General features: G+C 32.1%; 1 protein-coding gene and 1 long non-coding RNA gene across 2 annotated transcripts; one reads left to right on the top strand and one right to left on the bottom strand.

The window, feature by feature from the left end:
• Nucleotides 1-747: 747 nt before the first annotated feature.
• Nucleotides 748-9,320, bottom strand: LOC129917099 (nucleoporin Ndc1). Its single transcript, XM_055997440.1, has 3 exons — nucleotides 9,192-9,320; nucleotides 8,714-9,113; nucleotides 748-2,206 (listed from the first exon to the last, which is right to left on the bottom strand). The coding sequence occupies exons 2-3, from the start codon at nucleotides 9,106-9,108 to the stop codon at nucleotides 856-858; spliced, it is 1,746 nt and encodes a 581-aa protein (XP_055853415.1). The 5' UTR covers nucleotides 9,109-9,113; nucleotides 9,192-9,320; the 3' UTR covers nucleotides 748-855.
• Nucleotides 9,321-12,778: 3,458 nt separating this feature from the next.
• LOC129917103 (uncharacterized) lies at nucleotides 12,779-13,852 on the top strand. The gene is made up of 3 exons (XR_008772585.1): nucleotides 12,779-12,898; nucleotides 12,965-13,371; nucleotides 13,422-13,852. It is a non-coding gene; the product is annotated as an uncharacterized LOC129917103 (long non-coding RNA).
• The last annotated feature ends 1,972 nt before the right edge of the window (nucleotides 13,853-15,824 follow it).

Raw genomic sequence — 15,824 nt, 5'->3', positions numbered from 1 at the left:
TTCGGGAACTGAAAAAGAAATATTTTTTTGCCTAAACAAAACTCATTCTGTGGTAATTTTTTTATATTTTTTTTTTCTGACGTTTATGAACACTCAGTGACTGCTGAAAATTGTACCAACGCAGGCCTGCAAACATTCTGCAGAAGTGGTGTGTTCATTAATGCAGCAAAGCAGAAAGACGATTGGACTGACGCAGATTTCCGACGTTTATGAAAACACCCGTAGTTATAGTAATTTTATTTGCCTTCAATAAAATTGAACTTAACATGATTTCCATTCGTCTTGGGAATTTGTAACGAAACAATCACGGAATCCGTTCATAATGGTAAATTTCATACATTTCGTGATTCGTAGAAAATTTCCGATACGATTTGAATTCGTGATGCGACCAAATATATTACTGGTGTATATCTTAAAGTTTTTTATAAGGTCACATATATAGTTTGAAACTAGCATCCTAGAAGAATTGCAAATCTCAAACAACAGCTTTCAAATACGCATACAAAACTTCAGTTTTGCTAAATGTTCCATAGAAAAATTTCAATTTGAACTTATAGATGGCTCTGTGGAGTAAAAACAAAGAAAAAACAACAAGTCTTGTTCAAATAAAATCCTTCCGAATTAGTCTTGGACCCAGATAAAATCTTTTACTGTCCTAAGTTCGATACATGGAAACTATCTCCGATAAATTAACTACACTACAGTTGGATATATTCATATTTTAATAAAAAAAATTTAAAAAACCAATTAATCTTATAAAAATTTATTAATAAATTACAATAAAGTCACAAAATTAATGTCCTTAAAAAATAAACCACCAACACGCTCTACTCTTTTTTTTTATTTTTAAGTCATCTACGTCTCTTGATAACTCAAGAAACACTGCAAATTTCTGAGATCATCTTGCTCGTCCACCAAATCTCTCATATAATCGCCAAATACCGTACAAATGCGATACAAACTCCTTTTAACGGCATTTTTAAGTGTAATTAAATTACGATCCAATTTCTTTCCATTCAAGTTAACATTATTCAATTTGTCTAGTTCCAATTTGAGTTTAAGAAGCGATTTGATAATCTTTGATAATTCATTCTGAACAACTCCGTATTTATCTTCATGCAGAGAACTCGCACAAATACCAGCTAAACCCTGTGTTAACCAAACAATTGCTTGAGAGTTTGATAGAACAAAAGCAGTCTTGGCTCCATCCTGTTCTCCGAAAAGATAGAACACCCCTGGAACAGCATAGAAAGCAGCTTTTGCACTTTCTTCAATGGATTTTTGAATGTTCTCCAGAATCTCATTGACTCGATCACATGGATTGTTAGACTGACCCGATGTACCACATGCAGGCTGAGGTTGCTCAACTGGATCTGCCATCATTCGTCGAATTCCATAAGTCTCATTGTATTGTCTAAGGAGAATCCTTTCTGCAGTCTCACTGGCAGAAGGTTTGAGTTGAGCAAAAGGCGGAGGATTCTTCATGGTTGAAATCTTCTTCACCGAAGAAGCCAGTTCTTCTGTGAACTCATTAATAAGACTCAAACATTGTCCACTTAATTGATTCCAGTTATATGGATGTCCGCCTGGAATCGAGAGAGCAAAAACTTCCAGTCGTCGCTTAACGGCTTTAGCTGATGATAAATTGTAGAGATCTAAACAAGCCATTTGTTGAACAACAGGAACCTCTTTCAAAGCCAAAGCCTCGACAAGAGATACTTCAGTTTGTGATGCTGCGACTACAGGATTCTTTTCAACGACAAAATGCATCTCCTCGGCCAGAAGGAAAGAAAAGAAATGTCTCATCAATTCCATATTGCTAAGAATCTGTGAGCACAAGATCCAAGCGTAGAAGAGCATCCGAGGGCTGGTAAAGATGGTGAAGAGAGAATTGTAGGTTTCGTCGATCTCCGAGCCGAAAGAGTTGGCTAGTGCTCGGTTCAATGAATTGCCAATGATCCAATAGACAAAGGCAAAACACAAAGTCGGTACAAGCGACTTGACCAGAGAAGTGTACAAGATTGAGTAGACGAGGGAACGAATTTTAATAAACTTCTTCTCTTGGATAATAGGAAACTCGATTTCAGATTCATTTTTGAGATTCTCCTTGGCAAAGAAGTAGAATCCTGAGGAGATTCCGATAAAGACAAGAAAAGTGTAGCGACTGTTTATGACTTCTCGATCGAAGTAGGGTAACAAAAGAGTTCTGAAATGGAAACAAAGAACAAAAATGTGCATTTAACAATTTTGAGATAAAAGGTATTATTTAAAAAAGAATTAAATTGAAATTGCAAATGTGTTAAATACGTTCATTATTGAAAGTGTTTTAGACATCAACAATAATATTCCAAACGTACTCTATTCTGACAGTTACCTATTTATTAAGATTAGTTTATGTTTGAAGAAATTGTTATGAGCACACTTGACAAAATAATACAGTCAATGAACAAGAAAAATGATACATAGTTACATACGATAATGTTCAATACATAACGAACAACAGATATGCCCTTCGAAATGTTGGCGATTTTCGCCTACCACTGTATAAAAAAACGCACACACAAAATATTGTATTTTACAAAGGCCTTCAACTGTTTAATATTCTTCTTGGTGTTATAAAAAAACTTAACGAATTTAAATTTAACAAAAATACGTCTAAAAAATCTCTTTACAGTTACACTATTTATAACTGAAGAACGGCCGAACCGATTTGGCTGAAAATTGGTGGAAAGGTAGCTTAGGACCAGGTGAAGGACATAGGATACTTAAAAAAACTGCATTGTTAATTCATTTTGTTTAGCACTTAACTCATACTGCCCATAATTTCGTAAAGGCCCTATCTACAAAATTTTCGATTTTGATTTTTTTGTATATTTGGAGTTAGGGCATTGTCTCTGATTTATCCTCATTTATTTTTTTTGCCTAGGTCTTCAAATACGTCAGAAAATTGAAAATAAACTTTTGATTTTTTTCATTTTTATATGAAATTTGCGATATTACATTTACTATTTCCCTCTATAACTCAGAACTAAGAAAAGTGTAGTTAGGGCCTTTACGAGATTATGCTCAGCATAGTATATTTCAACATCAAAAAGTAATTTTCGCAAAAAAATTTCGCTTAATACATTCTTACGGGAAAGTATTGACTTTATATAAATTTAAGAATAGGCATAGCCAGTTTCGGGGATTTATTTTTGAGAAAAAAAATCATATTTGATATCTACAATTGATCCCCTTTCAAGCCATATAACTCTCATTTTAATCGATGCTGTTTTTTTTAGGATGTTCTCCTTTGTATTACAAAACATCAGTCTAGCCGTTCATATGATAGAAATGACATACAAAAACGAAACTATCTAATAACTAAACGTAATGTCGTTTATAGGGGAGTTCACACTGACTAACTTACCAGACAAACGAGCTGTCGTTTAGTCTAATCGAAACACAAACTCATAAAAAATAATGAATGCTGGAGTGAGTGAGCGAGCAGTTTTGGCGGTTTAGAATAAATATTTACATGACTACATACTACAACTACATAATTCATCATTACACAGCCACACAAAAAAAAAAAATAAAAGTTCTGACCTGGGGTTGCGACTAAGTTTTTCATATAATTTTTGGGTCGCTGAAACCGAATCCGAAGTCCGTTTTGTCCCATCACGTCAGGTTTTCGAGACATCCTCAAAAAATGTCAGATAAGAACTTTTTTTTTGAGTTTAGACATTTTTTGAGGATATTTCAAAAACCTAACGTAATACGGCAAAAAACACTTCGGATTCGGTTTCAGCGACCCAAAAACTATATGAAAAACCTAGTCGCAACCCCAGGTCAGAACTTTTATATTTTTTTGTGTGGCTGTGTTATCGAATTGAATATTAAATACCTGGTGCCTGCTTACCACCGACTTTACTACTAAAGGTTGGTTTCGTAATAAACATATAAGTTATACGAAGTCATTAAATGCCATATTTCCAATTTCCAATATGGTTTCATAAGTGGTCGATCACATCACATTTCACATCATTGCTTTAATGCAGTGGAAAAACGATCTCAAATGGACGTGGTTTATACTGATCTTGTCAAAGCCTTTAGTAGGGTCAATCACGTTATTTTAATTTTAAAAAAATAAAAATGGTTCTGATGGCATCCTGCCAAGCTGGATCAGCTCCTATCTTACTGGTAGGAAACAAATTGTAAAGATTGGTGACTTTGACCGATTTCGGTTCACTTTGGTGTCCGCCATTGTTCGTTTTATTTATTAATGATTTTCCATCAGTTTTATCAACTGTTGAATGTTTAATTTTTGCTAATGATAACAAAATGCTTAAAATGAATAAGAATTATAATGATTGTGTTGCATTTCGGACATAAATAATTTTGAAGTTTGGTGCGAGCAAAATGATCTTGACCTCAATCTGTCCAAGTGTTCAGTAATATCTTATGCCGACTTTTCACGAGTCGATTTTAGCCGCACAATTTGTCGATGAGGATTTTCCTATGGGGATTGTCACTTTAGTCACCTGCGACTAAAGTTCAAACGAGTCGAAAAGCTTCGCCGCACGGCAAAAATCGACTCGTGAAAAGTCGGCATTACATACTTTTATAAAACTCTATAATTTTTGATTATTTTCTTAAATAATGATATAAAATTGTTAAGAGTACATTAGGTTAAAGACCTAGGCGTTGTTTTTAATGATAAGCTCACACGTTTTTCTAAAGCCAATTCAATGTAAGGTTTCCTTAAATGGAATTCTACTGATTTTAAAGATCCATACACATTAAAAGCCATTTATTTTTCTCTTGTACGACCATTACACAGGTCGACACAAATAAAAATATTTTTTGTGCTTGGGTTTAATTTGCACTTTTTGGGTTCATGGTAAACCAAAACAATAGATAATCACCCTCATTACATTTGCTTTTGTAGTGTTGGGAGCAAAAATACAATTTTCATACCCTGTGAGTCTAACTCGAGTTTTATGAGCTATAGTGCAAGAACCGTGCATTGTACAAAAAAACTGTAAAGGTATAAAATGTAGATAATTGAAAGATCTACATTTTTGCTTAAGAACTTTACTTGATTTAAATTATAAGAAAAAAGTTATGATGAATACAAGGGTTTTTTGCTCTGAAAACCCCTGTTTTTTGAGTTCAAACTGTAATATTTTTTTATTAAACTTCAACTTTGGAAACTTTTATACTTTTTTGAAAACTGCAATACAGGTATAAGTTGTAAAAATAATAAACCAGAGTCACACAATACAAATTTTTTTCCTCTTGTTGCTCTGAAATATAAGTAAGAAATTGAGTTTTTACGAAACTTGGAACTGTTAATTAATTTGCAGAAAAATGGTGTATGAAATAAAAAATATTGTTATTAATTAATTGTTTCTTATTGTTAAGTAATGTTTTATTGAAAAAATTGTAAAAAACAAAAATCAATTATGGGCAGAGGAAGCAAAATACAAAATTCTGAGAGATCTTAAGTTTCGTTTGATCCATTACTTTCTAGACATAATAAAAATACTATGCAAACAAATTAATTTAATGTTTCAATAAATAAAGAATTTCAATATGAACTAGTTTGGCTAAGTTTGGATACAGTTATTTTTGTAGATTAAAAATACCATCAGATAGAATTACTTTTACCATAAATATTGAAAATAGAAGGTATCAAATAATGCCTCTAGCTCCCATTTGACAAAAATTCGAACAAAACAAAAATTTCGATTTAATTTTTCTTTTTTCTTCTTTATTTTCTTCTTTTTTTTATTTTTCTGAATATGAATATGAAAACATCATTAAAATGAAGAAAACAAAACAAAAATCAGCCAAATTGGTTAAGACGTTCTCGAGTTTTTGCCAAAATTACGTCCGACAATATTTGTAAAAACAGATTTTCTTGAATACTGGAAATTGCTCTGCTGACTTCAAAAGCAAATTAAAAAAAAAGAAAAATGTTTTCCAGATGAGTATCAATATATCTATCATAATTTCATAGTCACATCCCATCGTTTTGACCTGTGTTATTGAATTATTGTTCAGTCATTTGGTTTCCCGATACGAAAAAAAACTTATAATAAAAATTGAAAATATATATTCAAAAGAATTTTTTGAGATTTGCTTTAAGAAATTCCGGAACAAATGCTTTTGAAAACCTCGATTATAAATTCAAATGTTTATTGTTAGGGATGCAAACTCTTGAATCAAGACGTAGAATGTTTAGGGCGATTTTATTCACTCGAAGTTGAACACAACTCGAGGATTTTTATTTTCAACTTGAGAAATTGTTATCATTCACTTAAAGTTGAAGTTTTTAACTTTCAATTTTCAAACCTAGAGTTTATCAACTTTAATTTTTTTCAACTTCCGAAATTATCAGAAGTTTTTGAGCAAACTTGAAATTTTAATTCAAAATGTCTTTTTTTATTTTTGTTTTCGTTTCAAAAGTTTGTTAAAATGTCAAAGAGAAAATACTTTTTACCTAAAAATATATGAAAAATTAGCCATGGGTCTACTTTTTTCAAACGTGAAGATGATGGAACTCATATGGGTCTTTGTATCGCATATTTTGTGTATATATTTTTTTTGAAAAATGTATAATAAATACAAAAGTGATGTGTGTGACAAAAATAGTTCTTTTGTGTTTGATTTTTTTTTCTCCTTAACTGGTAGACCAGAATGATGTAGCTGTGGCTTGTGTCTTGTGTCGATGTCAAAGTTAAAAAGTATGAAATTAGTATATTGGTGCCAGAATACGTAGCTGTGGCTGTGGCAAGGAAATTCGCTGTGGTACAAGTCGAGTCGACTTTTACTTCAAGCTACAAGCGGAATGACTTTTGACGTTTCTAATGTGGTTACTCATGTCGTTTTCGATTGGTTTCACTCAAGGATTCACTCATTCTGAAATCCAATAAAACAGTTTGAATCCATTCCACTCAATTTTGTTTTTTTGTGCTTGTGTAAAATTTCAAATGTCAAATATTTTTAGTATTTTTTTTTTCTTGCAAACGAAAAACATTGAAAAATTATATATTTGAAGACTACGCTGAAGAAGATGATGATATCAATTGTTCCATGGCATTTATTTATCCGTTTTTGTTTTGTAATTAATTTCAATTTCAAAAAATTATAAATTCTTGAATGAAAAACCAAAAATTTTGACGGAGTTTTTTTTTTGACATGTGAGTGTTCATGTATTAGTGCTTCTTGAGTGGGTTCTGAATTGAAATCGAGAAGAGAATTTCTCTTCTGAGAAGCGTTCTAGCTGTCATTTCAAAGCCAATAAAACGGTTTCAGAAGGCTTCTGAATGATTCCGGACGCTTCCGGAGAGCCAATCGAAAACGACATCAGTTAAAATAATTTTTTTTTTAAGGCAATTGACATTTTTGTACGCCACATAATTCTGTTCATCTTTTCTACATTTTGAGCGAATTTATTTGGCATCTTGTACCACGACGTTTTTCTTTGCTACAAGCGAATTTTCATTCTGTTCAACCAGTAAAACATCCATTTTTGTTTCGGAGATTCTTTTTGTGATCTTGGAAAGTCCTTTTTTTAGTGTAAATTGCTTTGATGTGTTTCTCCCGAAATCATATTGGTTTAAATAAAACATAGCACCATATTCGAAGTTATGTAACGTGCGTCGTCGGCACAAAGTATTAGCAGAGACGAATTAAAACACGTAATGTTTTCTCGATAATTAATTAAGAAGTAATAATAAAATATTTATTTGATTAACAAATCAAATATACATAAAACATTTATGAATATAACACAGTACTATTTTAGTACAGTGGATTTAGAACAACGTCTTAGTAGAGTAATTCTAACACAAAGTCAAAACCACGAATCTGCAAAATTGTAGTTTTTAGAAAAACAGATTTGCGGTTTTGGCTTTGGGCCGACGTGACGACGATATGAAACTATTAATTAAAAAAAAAAAAAAACACATGAAACATCAGTTGGAATGACGCATCATTCAAAATTATATTGGAAATTGACAATTTTTTGTATTGCCTGTCACAAATATCCGAAGGATATTTTTAAAACTGCAAGTTGGGTAACTTTCAGTTTGAAACTAGGGATCTTAGAAAAAAATTATTGAATAAAACAAATTTTCAAATTTTGATTCTAGTCTCCAGTTGGAGTTGACTCTCAAGCTTGCCAACTTCAGAGTTTTTCCAAAGTTCAGGAATAGTGAATAAAATGGCCCTTAGTGTTTTGTTCGTTCGTGATTTTCTTTCAAATGATATAAATTGTGAATTGTTGCTATCTTTAATTAATTTAATTCTATCACAAGGTGTTTCACTGAAGAGTGCACTAAAATAACATGGCCAACAAAGAATTCTTAAAATACTTATTTATATTTATTATCCTAATAAAAAATTGAATTACGGCATACGTACGTTAACGTATTGACGTATTGGGTCTCTATCTTTTTCTCCTGATTAAATAGAGACAAAACGTTAACGTACGATAGTAATCGTATGTCGTAATTCGAACCCTGCTCATTTATGTCCTATAAGGCGGGAAAACGTTCGCCGGGTCAGCTGCATAAAAATAATTTTCTATTATAAATTTTTGTAAATAAATTGAGAGTTTCTATGAAACTAATAAAATGAATTAAAAGAAAAAAAAAAAACAAATAAATACCTAAGCTAAAAAGTTTAAACAAACTACCACATATTTAAAAAAAAAAAGTCATACCTGTAATCTGGATGCAAGAATCTAGCATAAAGCCAAGCAGTAAGAAAGCCCACCATCAAATGGATTCCGAGAAATGTGAATTTTCTTAGAGCGGTTCCAAAGAACCAGCGAAATCTTGTTGCATAGTATTTCTTCACACTTAGAAAAGACTTGCCCAAAAGAATCCCGAAAACAATCACAGAACTGATCAAAGGCATGATTGATAACCAAGTGTAGAAGGAATACATTAGACGAAAAGTTGTAGCTATCCAAGTGATGGGATGGAATATATCAAAGTTTACAAAGAGCAGGAAAATTGTGAGTAGAAGGTATTGCATGGCGATGCTTAGACCGACAGCATAGAGGCATCGGAACATGCAAAGCTTTTTGCATTCCAAATTTACAGCTGACGACATACCGGCTTTTGGTTTTTTTTTATTTTTGGTTCTGAAATAATGAAGATTGTATTTGGATTGAATGATAGTATTCTAATTTTTACCTTTTTCTTTTAGATTGTGGTTTTATTTAATTAATTTATAAAACATTTATGTGAATTTTTTATAACAAAATTGGAGAGAAAAACGTGAAACAATTTCTGCTAGTATTTTCGGTTACAGAAGCGGGATTTTAAAAAAAATGTTGACAAATTAATGACAGCTGTCAGTTTAAGGGAAATGATGCCAAGTTGATTAAAATGTGTTATCGACTGAATATCGATAAACAAGTTAAGGGCGTGTATTTGGATAAAGCCTTAACTACATTGGCCCAAAAAGTGAAAAGTACAAAAGTGAAAATTTTCAAACGCTTTTTTGTATAGTTTTTCGGGCTGAAAAATTAAAACAAATGATGCAGAAAGCTTATTTTTTGTTTTAAAAAGTGAAAAAGTACAAAAGTGAAAGTTTTCAAACGCATTTTTTTTATAGTTTTTCGGGCTGGAAAATTAAAACAAATGATGCCGAAAGCTTATTTTTTGGTCAAAAAAACAATAGGGGTATTCACGATCTGGTGCAACAGGCCTAGTAAAAATGTAAAATTTTATTTTTTTACAATAGATCGTGAACGCCCCTCTTCTTATCTATAGTAAATATTGAAGCATGAATGTTTTTTTTTTCCTCCACCGTTGCTTCTTTTTTTTCCATTTTTTATAATTTAATTCTTTGTTTTGTTCAGGTTAATTAATTTTCACTAATTATTTTACATCAAAAGAAACTAAATTACGGGACAGGAGTAGCGACAACCATTATAAACAGAATAAAAAAGACAAACTGTTTATCATGGGCGACGCGACGGTGAGCTGCCATCTGTCAAAAATAATTTTAATCCATTGTATTTTTATTTTGCAATAGGGTTAGGGTATAGCAAAAGTGCAAGACCATTGTAAAATTTCAATCCATATATTTTGTTGTTGTAGTGTTGTAAGATTTTACACTTTTGCACTTTTGCAATGATACTAGACCTTTGTATATAAAATCTATAGTACTATCATGAAAAAAAAACAGCGCCACCAAAAAAGTAAGCTAGCGACCCGACTAACATTTCAGCTTCGGTTAAGGTATTACAAAAGCTACATTTCAGCTTCTTTTAAACTTTAGTAAGGTTGTTGGACATGGAAAAAGGAGAACGCTACACAAGTTTGACCCTCTATAAGGATCTTAAAGGAAGCTTTACCGAAGCTCTACAGAAGCTTTGAGATTTGACAGATAGCTTCGGAAGAGCTTGTATAGCTCTTTAATACATGTCTTATCGAAATTTAAAAAAAAAAACAACTACAAAAACAAAAAAGAATTCTTTTTTAACTGGTTTTAAATCATGAATTTTATATTTTGACCTGATATTATATATAACATTGCATTAGTATTTAGTATATCTATTAATTATAAAGCCTGGTACCCTGCTCGCGCTAAATTTTAGCTCCCATACAAATTATCGAAAATTTTTAGCCGAGATAAAATGGATCCCATACAAGTTATCGATAACTTGTATGGGAATTTTATCTCAGCTAAAATTTAGCGCGAGCAGCGTACCAGGCTTAATTTGAAAAGTATATAATTTTTTTACCACACCCCCCAACTAGCACAACAGCTTCTGTAAATTGAAATCTCGCAGGATCTACTTTGTATACAGCTTGTATTGAGCTTGCTTCAGAATTTGACTGCTTATAGAAGTTCGGACTTGTTTAACAACTTCTAATAAGTTGTTTAAATACTCTTAAAGAAACTTAAACGAAGAAAGCTTGTTTTTCTTATAAGCCTGTTTAATGAATTTAGAAAAGCTTTACAGAAATTACCAAGTTTTGTATTTGATTTTTGGTTTTGATATTAAATAATCTAGCTCGGACACTTTTTGGTTTTGACATTGAATAATTTAGCTCGGACATTTTTTTGCTATTTGAATTGATTAAGTTTTTGATTTTATTAATGAATATACAATATACTAGGATGGCCGAGTGGGTAGAGTGATGGACTACCACCAAGCAGATACGAAGTTCGATTCCTGGGTGTGGTAAAAAAATTATATACTTTTAAAATTATTATTAATAGATATACTAAAAACTAATGGAATGTTAAATATAATATCAGATCAAAAGCTAAAATTCATGATTTAAAACCAGTTAAAAAAGAATTCTTTTTTGTTTTTGTAGTCTTTTTTTAATTTCGATAAGACATGTATTAAAGAGATATACAGGCTCTTCCGAAGCTATCTGTCAAATCTCAAAGCTTCGGTAGAGCTTCTGTAAAGCTTCGTTTAAGATCCTTATAGAGGGTCAAATTTGTATAACGTTCTCCTTTTTCCATGCCCAACAACTTAACTAAAGTTTAAAAGAAGCTGAAATGTAGCTTTTGTAGTACCTTAACCGAAGCTGAAATGTTAGTTGGGCCCAACTAGCACAACAGCTTCTGTAAATTGAAATCTCGCAGGATCTACTTTGTATACAGCTTGTATTGAGCTTGCTTCAGAATTTGACTGCTTATAGAAGTTCGGACTTGTTTAACAACTTCTAATAAGTTGTTTAAATACTCTTAAAGAAACTTAAACGAAGAAAGCTTGTTTTTCTTATAAGCCTGTTTAATGAATTTAGAAAAGCTTTACAGAAATTACCAAGTTTTGTATTTGATTTTTGGTTTTGATATTAAATAATCTAGCTCGGACACTTTTTGGTTTTGACATTGAATAATTTAGCTCGGACATTTTTTTGCTATTTGAATTGATTAAGTTTTTGATTTTATTAATGAATATACAATATACTAGGATGGCCGAGTGGGTAGAGTGATGGACTACCACCAAGCAGATACGAAGTTCGATTCCTGGGTGTGGTAAAAAAATTATATACTTTTAAAATTATTATTAATAGATATACTAAAAACTAATGGAATGTTAAATATAATATCAGATCAAAAGCTAAAATTCATGATTTAAAACCAGTTAAAAAAGAATTCTTTTTTGTTTTTGTAGTCTTTTTTTAATTTCGATAAGACATGTATTAAAGAGATATACAGGCTCTTCCGAAGCTATCTGTCAAATCTCAAAGCTTCGGTAGAGCTTCTGTAAAGCTTCGTTTAAGATCCTTATAGAGGGTCAAATTTGTATAACGTTCTCCTTTTTCCATGCCCAACAACTTAACTAAAGTTTAAAAGAAGCTGAAATGTAGCTTTTGTAGTACCTTAACCGAAGCTGAAATGTTAGTTGGGCCAGGAATCGAACTTCGTATCTGCTTGGTAGTAGTCCATCACTCTACCCACTCGGCCATTCTAGTATATTCATTAATGAAATCAAAAACTTACAGGGCTATTCTGGAGTTGTGATGCTCACAAGTCACAATTTTTTGTGAGGTAATTTTTGTGAGGTTTCTTATGAGGTTGTCACAATTTGGTATTCTGCGAAAAACCTCATAAGAAACCTCACAACAAATTCACCACAGGAAGTGGTGAGTTTCTTGTTATGACAGCCAGCTGATTTGTCAAATCAAACAGGTTAAAAAAAAGAAAACACATTTTGGAGTGAATAATCATAAATAATAATGGAATCTATTCGTAAGCAATACATCTTACATGCCTACATATTTCTCATAATAATTATTATTTTCTATTTCAGGTGATCAAAAAAAAAAAAAACAACATCGCAGGAGCAAAAAATTTACATCCAAGAGCATTTCTTCTTGATCTTGAACCCCAAGTTATCAACAACATCATGAGTTCTTCATATGCTGTATGTGCCCCTTAAGTCTTGTTTTTTTTCTTTCGAGTTGTTCTATAAATATGTTTTTATTTTCAGTTGTATATTCCGAAGAATGTCTATCATCTTCTCGAACCAAGATGAAATCAGTGATGTGGTTGGGTAGCCCTACAACTCCCTTCTAACACCCAGACGCTTGACAATCTATTTCGATTGCGTTGTGGTGTTTGCAACACAGTAGAGAATTTTAATCAAATCAACACTTTGGTGTTGACAATTATGTCGGTGAACACAAAAAAACTGTTACATCCTTCGTGCATTAATAATGTCATTGGACAGACATCTCCCCTTATTCCTTTAAGCAGACTATGAATATATAAAAATGAAAACCAGTTGAAGAACGTGGTGAGGTGTCTCCTGCAGTTAAAGAATATGAGTGTGTCTACTGGGCCCGAAAAGACAAATCACCATCACCTGTTACATATCGATCTTAAATATCGATTCAGGTGAGATTCTTTATTTACGTGTGGACAGTTTTTTTATTCTGATTTTTCAGGGTCGAACTCAAGTCCATATATGGACTCCAGCGAATTGGAGAACTTAAACTTGCCCAGTTCATACCTTTTGGGACAACAAGCATTCAAAAGACTCTCGCCCGCAGCAGTCCCTGTTCAGATCAGTGGCAGAGTCGCTCCGGCTTGATATTGGGCAATCACACATCTGTTCGTTGTTCAAATACGTCCTGAGCCAATAAGACAAGCTGAAGAAAAGTTTGAGTATTCTTTTTGAATTAATTCAAACGCGAGGATGCCTTCAAAGATGATCTTTCTGAATTCGATGATTCTGGATATGTTATCGACTATTTTTTGTAGGAGTATGAGGCAGCTACACAGCCCAACTATATCCACATGGCCAGAAAAAAGCCACAGGAGGAGAAAGTCTACTTTCTGAATTGCACCCTAAGAAGTATTTTTTTTTTAAATTAATGTTTTGATCTTTATTAAATCACATTCTATCCTAGATTAGATTTTTTTATTCTTTTCTTGAATTTTTTAAAATTAAAGATATACATAAAAACATAAAAAACAAACTTCATCAATTTTTATCACTTTATTACAGCAATTGGTGGATATTTTATATTATAATTAATTATTCTTGTCATATGGAATGTGTTAACACATCGGTGACATATTTGTATGATTCCTCTATAACAAGCTTGGTTGATGCTCACGAATTGCAATGCCCATTGTTTCTTATCATTGAAGTAACAATGATGGGATATATAGGGTAACCGGGTTGGGGTCGAAATTCTGTATGTTGCAAAATTCTGTATTCAAAATACTGTATGCCAAAATACTGTATGTCAAAATTCTGTATGTGCAAAATGCTGTAGAAACAAAATTCTGAAAGTCAAAATTCTGTATAGCAAAATTCTGGTTGGTCAAAATACTGTATTTCAAAATTCTGTACATCAAAATTCTGTGAATCAAAATTCTGTAAAAATGCTGTAAAAAAATATCGTTTTGATAATGTAAAAAAGTGCGCGCGCACTTTTATACATGATATACAGTATTTTGCCATACAGAATTTTACAAAACAGAATTTTGCATGTCAGTATTTTGTTGATACAGTATTTTGACGTACAGAATTTTGTATTTACAGTATAATGACGTACAGAATTATGGTATTACAGTATTTTGACCCCACAGAATTTTGTCGTACAGAATTTTGACAAGCAGAATTATGACCCGCTCCCAGGGTAACCTCCTACTGATTAAGACGAATATACTAGTGATGTTGTATTTTTCGTTCCTGCTTCAGTATCAAAGAACTTAACTAGGTCAGTTAAGACTCCGTTGTAGTCAGTCTCTTCAATTATGTTATGGTCTAATAACTTCTATGGAATGCGTTCCCATGGTGTTATATTACACATAAGCAGATTCTTAACTTAATTCTTATTGCTGTTATTGTGGTTCATGGGGTTTCTACTTCTTGAAAAGGGATTATGAGTTATTTCTTTATATGCATGTAGTCTATAAACAAAAATTATTAAACAATACAATGTTATTTCATATAATCACTTACCTTTGGATTTTTCGATTAAAAAAAAAGGTTTCTCGAAGGTCATCTGTCATCATCAGCGATTAAAAAAATTGATACCCAGAGTAACGTCGACGCAGTCCATGTCGCAAATATTCATCGATGACTTATCTAAGAAACTATCTCCAGATGCAGCCAACATCTAATGGAAGACTTTTTGGGACACATTGCTTGGGGTGTCTTCTTGGAATTGGTTATTGATTTTGTTTTTTTTTTTCTGCAATAAGATGCAACAAAACAAGGTCTAATTCAAACTTAAAATGGTTCCAAAAATATTTATGGAAACAAATATATCAAAACTCTACTAATTTGTGAGTAGTGACCTGCTCTGATGGAGATCACAATTTTAACAATTTTTATGAGGCTCACAAGTTGTGAGGGTACGCCAGAATACGAAAAACCTCACAAAACAAAACTCACCTCACGTTATGAGGTTCTTGTGACTGTGAGGTTTTCGCCAGAATACGAAAAAGTCACAAAATAGAGTTCAACTCGAGTTATGAGGTTATTGTGACTTGTGAGGCATCAGTGAGGTTGCCCAGAATAGGCCTGTTAATCAGTTCAAATAGCAGAAATGTCAAAGAAAAAAATGTCCGAGCTAAAGTATTCAATGTCAAAACCAAAAAGTGTCCGAGCTAGATTATTCAATATCAAAACCAAAAATCAAATAAAAACTTGGTAATTTCTGTAAAGCCTCTATAAATTCACTAAGCAAGCTTATCCGAAAAACAAGCTTTCTTCGTTTAAGTTTCTTTAACAGTATTTAAACAACTTATTAGAAGTTGTTAAACAAGTCCGAACTTCTATAAGCGATTAAATTCTGTAGCAAGCTCAATACAAGCTGTATACAAAGCAGAAA

Source organism: Episyrphus balteatus, chromosome 3 (assembly GCF_945859705.1).
Source record: "Episyrphus balteatus chromosome 3, idEpiBalt1.1, whole genome shotgun sequence".
Lineage (NCBI taxonomy): Eukaryota > Metazoa > Arthropoda > Insecta > Diptera > Syrphidae > Episyrphus > Episyrphus balteatus.
The sequence above is the reverse complement of the archived record's forward strand: the minus strand, read 5'-3'. Positions and strand labels throughout refer to the sequence as shown.

Excerpts from the sequence above, each read along its gene's own strand:
- LOC129917099 (XM_055997440.1), bottom strand. The coding sequence starts at position 9,108 with ATGTCGTCAGCTGTAAATTTGGAATGCAAAAAGCTTTGCATGTTCCGA. Across the intron at positions 2,207-8,713 it reads TTCTTGCATCCAGATTACAG|AACTCTTTTGTTACCCTACT; the intron begins GTATGACTTTTT and ends TTTCCATTTCAG.